Source organism: Carassius gibelio, chromosome A3 (assembly GCF_023724105.1).
Source record: "Carassius gibelio isolate Cgi1373 ecotype wild population from Czech Republic chromosome A3, carGib1.2-hapl.c, whole genome shotgun sequence".
NCBI lineage: Eukaryota > Metazoa > Chordata > Actinopteri > Cypriniformes > Cyprinidae > Carassius > Carassius gibelio.
This window is the reverse complement of record NC_068373.1, coordinates 1,564,126-1,573,140: the sequence shown is the minus strand read 5'-3', so window position 1 is coordinate 1,573,140 and position 9,015 is coordinate 1,564,126. Positions and strand designations below refer to the sequence as shown.

Below are 9,015 nucleotides of genomic sequence, written 5' to 3'. Positions count from 1 at the left end.
AATGACACATCCAAGATGATATCATCGTGCTAATCCTGATCCGGCTAATTGGGTTCTTCGAACACACCTGTTGTGTATGATTAGTATCGCTGGATTGAGTTATCTGAGATAATTGCACATTCATGTGTTGTCTTAAAAGGGGATATGTATCGATGCTCGAAACCATGATCAGCAGTGCAGCGATTGGCTGGTGGCAAGACGGCAATGTAATGACGTCATATAATTTAAAATGACACCCGGCGAAAAACTTGACAAATTTCTGGACTTTTATAAGGAAACAGCCAAGCAAACAAAACTACATAAATGTTATAATAGATGCATGAAACAGATAATAGATACATGTTTTTATTTTATTATAATTTTTTTTTCATGATTCCCAATTATTTAGATTCGTAATTTATAATAGTTGTGCAGTCTTTACATTTTTATTCCAATGTAGAAATTATCTATTCATTTGATTTTATATTTGGACAGATTTGTTACGTGACAGCATTAATGAAAGTTTTTTAAGGGTCAATATCATGTTATCTGCATCTCCTGCGCTCCATCAACCCACTCTTATAATAGCAGTCATCACTCAAAATAATGCACGACTCTATTATCTGTATAGCAATTGTGTAAGACTCCAATACAATTATGAAGTAATAATTTTATGACAAATAAATAGTTCAGTGAGTAAAACTGGCTGGGTCTATAGTAGGCTGTTATGGAATACACAGCATTATTTAGATCATTGTGATAATAATGATATTATTTTTAAATAATTTTTTTAATGATTAATATTTTAAATTATTGTCCCTGCATCAGTACGATACTCTTGTAATAAAGTAGCGGTGGTAGCAGACATATTTTGAGTATCAGTTCTGGTTGAAAAGAAGCGATCTAATCCTGTTTACATGAAATAAGCTGTTCCCGAGCAGGTTTAAGCTTACGGACCTGTTGCTATGACAGCAGCTCCGGGATGAGCTCCGAAGAACCAAATGTGGACCTAGTCTCTGTGAGGAAAGGTTATTTAAATGATAACTAAATATTCATTGAGTCTGCAATGAATATGTGGACAGAGTATTTACGCTAATGTTGGCATTATTCTGTAAACAGGTTTGGGCTTTTAAAAAGCTGTCAATCAAAATGTACTTGTCAGGCTCGGGCCGAAACCTGTCGGGCTCTGGTCCTGTCGGGCCTAACTTTTATGGCCTGATTACAGCTCTAGTGTGTATTGGTTGGTGTTGGTCAGGGGTAGGCAAGTTCAGTCCTAGAGAGCCGCAGTACTGCACAGTTCAGCTCCAACCCTGAAAAAAAACCTCACCTGCCTGTAGTTTAGTAATCCTGAGTGGATTGATGAGTTTGTTCAGGTGTGTTTGATTAGGGTTGAAGCTGAACTCTGCAGGTCTGCGGCTCTCTAGGACCGAACTTGTCTGACCCTGGTGTGGGTATTTGCATGCATAAGTGAGAGTGGTAGTAGGTTAGTAGTTAGCTTTTGCTTGCATTGGACTGGAGATACTGGTAGTTGTTTCTTATTTCTCTCCAGTAAACTACTCTCTGGATCTGTGGAGATCTACGTCCGGTGGGACCAACCCAGGAAATTCATTCATTTGACCATAAAGACCAAGATCATACCAGACTGTGCTAAGGACTGCATCTCCTTTTTGATATTGGTTTAAACATAACACTGCATATTTTTCAATTATAAAACACTAGGCAGAAACTTAGATATCATATTAGTGATTTATTAGAGCACAAGAAAAACAAATTAAGAATAATTTGAGTAAGAAAAATAAGAAAGATTTATTTTAAATTTAACCTTTTAGCCATCACCTCCCATTATGGGACTCACAGCTCAAAGTGCCCTACCTAACTTAAAATTTTAACAGTTCCTTACTTCAATGTATTACAAACATAATTTTGGTGTCTTTGAAAATAAGAACCTTTGGGCTTTACTTTTAATCAACCAGATTTGATAATGGTCAAAGATATTAAAAGTTATAGACAATGACGTGCCTTGAAATTTTTTTTATCACAATGATTTTTATTATTTGATATAAAAATACATGTAATCAGTCCTGAAACCATCTAGAAAAGTAATGGGTTAAAATGTCTCATGAGTTTCTATTTCAAATCTGATTTATATTTTATTTTGATATTTTCAAATCTGATTTAAAATCTGATCTGTTCATGAAAAACGAGATTCCTGCAAATATTTTTATGAGACTATGTCTAGCCCCCCACGCCCCAAATATAAAAAAATATTTACAAACTGAATTGATGGCTTCTACAAACTATTTAGTCATTAAACATACCACTTCTTTTCTTCAATTATAAAACACTAGACAAAAACTTCATATAAGTATAAGTGATTTATACATATATCATTTAAGTGATTTATTTGAGCACTAGAAAAATACAATAAGAATAATTTGAGTAAGAAAAATAAATATATAAAATAAAAATATTTAACTTGTATGCCAATTACAGAACAACCTGAGATTGCTAGAAATGCAGCATTTACAATGAATTACAATGAAAATAAGTGTTGATGTGCTGATGGCCAGTTATAGAGATGGTAATCATAGAGATGAGCCATAAAGTCAATAAACCACTCTCTCTATTCATATAAATGGCGTTCGTATATAGCCATGATTATACAGTAATAGTGAGTGATTTGCAGTCAAACATATGGTAATCATGCAGATACATTCACATTCAAATTAAAACACACTCTCACATATATAAAAACTGTTGGAGTTGAAATAAAACAAAGAAAAAGGTGATCACCAAGTTCCGCCTCCGTCAGCTGATAGGTGCATCACGAGCCATCACAAGAGTGACAGAATTCAAATATACTATCTTTTGCTTTTCTTTTTTTTATTTATGGTTTTATTTTCGTTTATAATGCATGACATATATAAATAAATAAATATATATATATATACACACACACACACACACACACACACATAATACTACAAACTTCCTTTTTCTTATACAAAGAAAACAAAGCACCCCCCCCCCCAAAAAAAATATCAAAATAATAATAATAAATTACAAAAAGGCAGCAGATGATGTCACATTTCGTCTGCAGTAAGAGAAGGTAAATGCCCAGGTTTTTTCAAAAGTCCTCGGAGATTTCCTAACATTGAAAAGGATTTTCTCCGGGGTGCAGTATGAAAGGAGTTCATTGATCCATTGTTGTCTGGATGGGGTCAAAGAGTATAGAAGTAACGGTAACACTTTACAATAAGGGTACATGATTAATGATGTACTAATATCTGAATTAATACTTTATTAATCATGTACTAATTAATGGACCAATAAGGAATTAATGATGGACTAACCTTAGCTATGCCTGGAATCATGAGGATTCATGTGTTAACTACAGCCACCTTAACTACACGTTAACACACGTTTGTTAGTTAACATGTTAATTAACAACGAATGATCAGCTTCATCAAGTTGACTCTTTAAGAAGAAAGAAGAACAGCAGACATCGCTCAGAACTGTATCAACTTGATCAGCACTAATCTTGCACTGTTTTATTGCATTTCACACATACACCACGCTTCAGTATTACTCCTGACTTGTACACGTGACTGGTGCAGACAATTTTAAAGCATTTCAAAATGTACTTTTCACTATCCCTGGTTAACAACTTACCAGAAATGTTGTTCTTGACGACAGCTCTGATTATATTTATTTCCAGGAAGAATGTTGTTTCGTAAATGTGGAGTGTATTAAGGTGATGTGCTTCAGTTGGATTATTGCATTTCATTATCATTTACTGTACATCGTTCCCACATCATGGATAACTTCGTGAAAATTAATTCGGTTACAAATACTTTACCTAAATTCATTTTGTTTCAAGTGATTTTCCTTTATGTTACTCTGTTTCATCCAACCTCAAAGAATACATACCTCCATTCACTTATTTAAATAGCCTGGAAACTATACTGCATGTGCAACTGATCACTTAATTTATGACTTATGTTGAGATGCCTCGACAATTCATGAACTTATGCTAGTTAATGACTAGTTAATAATGAGTTAACCATCATGTGCCCCTTCAAGTAAAGTCATGACATAAAGATGCCTCAACAAATCATGAACTCATGCTAGTTAATGACTAGTTAATAATGAGTTAACCATCATGTGCCCCTTCAAGTAAAGTCATGACATAAAGATGCCTCAACGAATCATGAACTCATGCTAGTTAATGACTAGTTAATAATGAGTTAACCATCATGTGCACTTCAAGTAAAGTCGTGACATAAAGATGCCTCAACAAATCATGAACTCATGCTAGTTAATGACCAGTTAATAATGAGTTAACCATCATGTGCCCCTTCAAGTAAAGTCGTGACATAAAGATGCCTCAACAAATCATGAACTCACGTTAGTTAATGACTAGTTAATGAGTTTGATGTTACAGATTATAAAGAAGTTTCCCCTTAAGTATTAAAGACTAAAGTTTGGAATCTTATTTAGCCTGGTACAACTACTAAAGATGAGTTAAAATGTTAAACAGAAGTACAAATCAACCATTATATAAGTACTACATTTATTAAAGAAAAAACAAGCACTGTAAAAGTAGCACAAGAGTAAAGCACAACAAATAAAAATAAAATAATTTAAAATAAAACCTGAAAATAAACATTTCCAAATATCAATGCCCTTATAAAATTTACTATTAACCTAAAACAAATGCCTACATAAACACTAAACACTGTTGTTCAATTTGCAGTGAACCCATGTAACATATGCATAAAAATGTGCAAACACACGTTTTATAATAAAAAATTATATATGAACATTATAACATTGTCAGGATTAAATGATTTAAACAAATTCCTAACACAAGAACAACCCACTAACAACTATAATGTGTGCTTATCGTTCATTTTTTATTTATGTCAAGCAGGTCATTTGCCTCTTTCATTTGTTTAATCACATCCTCATTGGCCTTTTCTTTACAAAGACAAAGACAGCTTTCGGCAAATTTCAGGATGCTATCTCCCTTTTTAAACATCTGCCTTAGCTTGCGGAATGATTCTGGATTAGCTGCTGCTAACTCTGCAATTGGAGCCTGGATGACTATTGTGTTCCTGTCAACGTTTAGTCTGTTGTAGGCCTCTGCCTTACTCAGGCCCTGTTTTACAAGGTTTAATACCTTGTAGTACCTCTTCAGCGATTCTTCTGGGGTATGCACTGAAAAAATAAAATAAACAAACTTTTATAAGATGGGTGACTATGAAATTACTTATCCTAAGCAAAGGAAAAATTGTATAAAGTATCATTATTAAAATGACATACCTCTTTTGGAATAGTCAGAAGTCAATTTCTTTGATTTCTTATGTCTTTTCGCTCTGTGTTTCTCCTTAACCTTTCTTTTTTTGTGTTTTGGGGGCTCAGAATCAGAGGACTCGGAAGTTGAAAAATTTGAAGATTCAGAAGTACTGCTCTTTCTTGTAGTTGCAGTCTGTGTAGGTACCCCTTCTGAGGGACCCTTCTGAATTAAAGCTGTGACAGACAATAATAAATTAACTGAGAACTGGGGTGGGGTGGGAGGGATTGGTAGATATGGTGGTGTTTGTTGTGTTTCTTTTTTGAATGTTTATTGTCAAAAATTGTAAATATAATAAAAAAAAATAATAATAAAAATACAAACGAGACAGCGATAAATAAGATAAAGAAAGATGTTAACAAGAAATATGGCAATGATTCCTATTTCAAAGAGAGCGTGCAGATGAGTTAATGAGTTTGCTTGGTGATGGAAAAGGTAAACCGGACGCAACACCGCCGTGTGCAACTGGTTTAGTCTGTCTAGTGTCTACACAGGACATTTTAACTCTGTGTCAGTACCTCACAGACCAGACAGGGGATTTATCATGTCATGCTGCATCCAGTGTAGCATCAATGATTAAAATGAGTATTTTGTCGCGCTGCCTCGTTTGTGTCAGTTAACAGGGTGTATATAACTTTCTTATTTAGGCTAATTTCTTGTTTAACTGTATTTCTTTGATGACTATTTTAGTGTTTTGCAGGCTGTATTTACTGAACGATCAACTCTCAAATAAACACAAACTGATGAGTTAAATAGGGAGTGTTAAATGAGTGCGACGGTATATAAATATATGCTGTATATAATATATTTAAAATATATTACATGCATGAACAGTTCTAAGTCACCTTTAATCACCTTTTTGGTAATTCCATGACTTATCCACCAGAATTACCCGGAACATTTGTACCAGAAACTTTTTTCACCAGGAATTTTTCAGTGGTGCCTGGGGAAGAAGAGGGGAGGGGGGGCAGGTTTGGGAGGGAGTTCAGCTTCCTGACAGCCTGGTGGATGAAGCTGTCCTTCAGTCTGCTGGTCCTGGCCTGGAGACTCCGCAGTCTCCTCCCTGATGGTAGCAGGCTGAAGAAGCTGTGTGATGGGTGGGTGGAATCACCTGCGATGCAGAGGGCTTTGCGGGTGAGACGTGTTCCATAAATGTCTTGGAGGGAGGGGAGAGAGACACCAATGATCTTCTCAGCTGCTCTCACTATGCGTGAGTCTTTCGGCAGGACGCGTTGCAGGCGCCATACCACACAGTGATGCAGCTCGTCAGGATGCTCTCGATGGTGCCTCTGTAGAAGGTGTACATGATGGGGGGTGGGGCTCTGGCTCTCCTCAGTATGCGGAGGAAGTAGAGACACTGTTGTGATTTCATGGCCAGTGCTGCGGTGTTTTCAGTCCAGGAGAGGTCCTCTGTGATTTGCACACCCAGGAACTTGGTGCTGCTCACTCTCTCCACAGTCGCACCGTTGATGGTCAGAGGAACGTGCTGAGTGTGTGCTCTCCTGAAGTCAACAACAATCTCCTTTGTCTTCTCCACGTTCAGAGACAGATTGTTGTCACTGCACCACCCGGCAAGGTGGCTCACCTTGCTCCTGTAGTTTGACTCATCTTTGTTGCTAATGAGACCCACCACAGTCGTGTCATCTGCAAACTTAATAAAGAGGTTGGGTGACAGTGTGCAGTCATGGGTCAGCAGAGTGAAGAGGAGGGGGCTCAGCACACATCCTTGGGGGGCCCCAGTGTTCAGTGTGATGGTGCTGGATGTGTTGCTGCCGACCCGTTCTGCCTGAGGTCTTCCAGTCAGAAAGTCCAACAGCCAGTTGCACAGCGAAGTGTTGAGCCCCAGCTGAATCAGTTTGTAGATGAGCTGTTGAGGGATGATCGTGTTGAATGCTGAACTGAAGTCTATGAACAGCATTCTGACATATGAGTCCTTTTTGTCCAGATGGGTGAGTGCTGAGTGGACGGCAGTGGCAATGGCATCATCGGTCGACCGGTTGGACCGATATGCAAACTGGAAGGGGTCCAGGGAGGGGGGGAGGGCAGACTTGATGTGGTGCATGACTAGCCGTTCAAAGCACTTCATGAGAATGGGGGTAAGTGCAACAGGACGGTAGTCATTGAAGCAGGATGGAGATGGCTTATTTGGGACTGGGATGATGGTGGTGGTTTTAAAGCATGTGCGAACAACAGCCTGACTCAGTGATATGTTAAAAATGTCTGTGAAGACATCAGTGAGTTCTGCTGCACAGTCTTTCAGTACACGCCCAGGGATGTTGTCAGGACCCGGAGCTTTGCGGGCATTGATCCTGCTGAAGGATCTCCTCACGCTGTCTGGGGTCAGCGTCATCACCTGGTCGCCGGGAGGAGGTTGAGTCTTCTGTACAGTGGTGCTGTTTTGTTGCTCAAAGCGAGCGAAGAAGGTGTTCAGCTCGTTCAGCAGAGAGATGTTGTTGTTGTCACAGGTTCGTGGTGGGGGCCTGTAGCCCGTAATGGTCTGTATCCCCTGCCACAGGTTCCTAGTGTCTCTGCTGTCGCTGAATTGATGAGCTATCCTCCTGGAGTGCTGTCTCTTATCCTCTCTGATGCCACGGGACAGGTTGGCCCTAGCTGTTCTCAGGCCCACCTCATCTCCAGCTCTGAAGGCAGCGTTCCGTGTCTTCAGGAGTCTGTAGACCTCCCCTGTCATCCATGGCTTCTGATTGGCCCGGACAGTGATGGTTTTTGTGACCGTTACATCATCAATACACTTATTGATGTAGGCAGTAACAGTCTCTGAGTACTCCTGGAGGTCAGTGGTGTTATTGCATGTGGCAGCCTGTTTAAACATGTCCCAGTCAGTTGTATTGAAGCATTCCTGAAGAATCTCTGATGATCCTTCTGGCCACACTTTAATCTGTTTTTAAACTGGTTTGGCGACTTTAATGAGTGGTCTGTATGCAGGCATTAGCATAACAGTGATATTATGCTAATGCATAACTTGAATACATAAATTGAATACAGACCAAAGATAACCTGTTTGATTTACCCAAAACGAATTATATTTTATGTTTAACCACTAAAGAGACATCAGAGCCAGCGGCACATATCAGAAGATCTAGCCGAGGTGAAGCTGCTCTCGGCGGATACATGAGGACTGAGCTCTCGCTGATCGCGTGGAGCTGACGGTCTCTGAGATCGGCGAAACACATTTTTAAATAGGTGCTGTCTTTATAAATAAACCACAGATTTGAGTTTTAAACAACTACATTCTCGCCTGAAATACTTTTAAAATTACATTTCATGACACAATAACAGTTATATTTTGAAAATGATCCGAATAAATGGTGGTTGAACTCCCGCCCCCGAAAGTTCAGGAACTTTGAGAAAGTACCACCTCGCCAGCAGAGACTTTCTAAGGGGCATTTTTTTTGTTCCTTGTTCCTGCAGTGGAAACACACAGAGTACCAGCCCAAAGTCCATAGTTCCTGAGTAAAGTTCCTGCGGTGGAAACGCAGCTTTAACTGACCACGACACTGCATGCACATTGTTTATTTTGCAGTTTGATATGAAAGGATACGCACAAAGGAAGCGCATACTGTCTGAAAAGTCTCCTGTTCTCAGTCATTCTGCGACTGAATAAATTCACTTCTTGTCATGAGAAAAAGTGACAGAAGCAGTTGTGAGGGGGGTTGCCAACT

At 38.7% G+C, this 9,015-nt stretch overlaps 1 protein-coding gene across 1 annotated transcript; it reads right to left on the bottom strand.

Annotated features, from left to right (window-relative positions):
• Positions 1-4,888: 4,888 nt before the first annotated feature.
• On the bottom strand, positions 4,889-6,236 carry LOC127956882 (coiled-coil domain-containing protein 106-like). Its single transcript, XM_052555145.1, has 3 exons — positions 6,191-6,236; positions 5,305-5,511; positions 4,889-5,199 (listed from the first exon to the last, which is right to left on the bottom strand). Exons 1-3 carry the CDS (start codon positions 6,234-6,236, stop codon positions 4,889-4,891), a joined length of 564 nt encoding a protein of 187 aa, XP_052411105.1.
• Positions 6,237-9,015: the final 2,779 nt, after the last annotated feature.

Coding starts and splice junctions, on each gene's coding strand:
- LOC127956882 (XM_052555145.1), bottom strand. CDS start 6,236: ATGTTCCGGGTAATTCTGGTGGATAAGTCATGGAATTACCAAAAAG. Junction 5,512..6,190: donor GTCATGGAATTACCAAAAAG/GTGATTAAAGGT, acceptor TGTCTGTCACAG/CTTTAATTCAGAAGGGTCCC. Junction 5,200..5,304: donor TTCTGACTATTCCAAAAGAG/GTATGTCATTTT, acceptor TTATTTTTTCAG/TGCATACCCCAGAAGAATCG.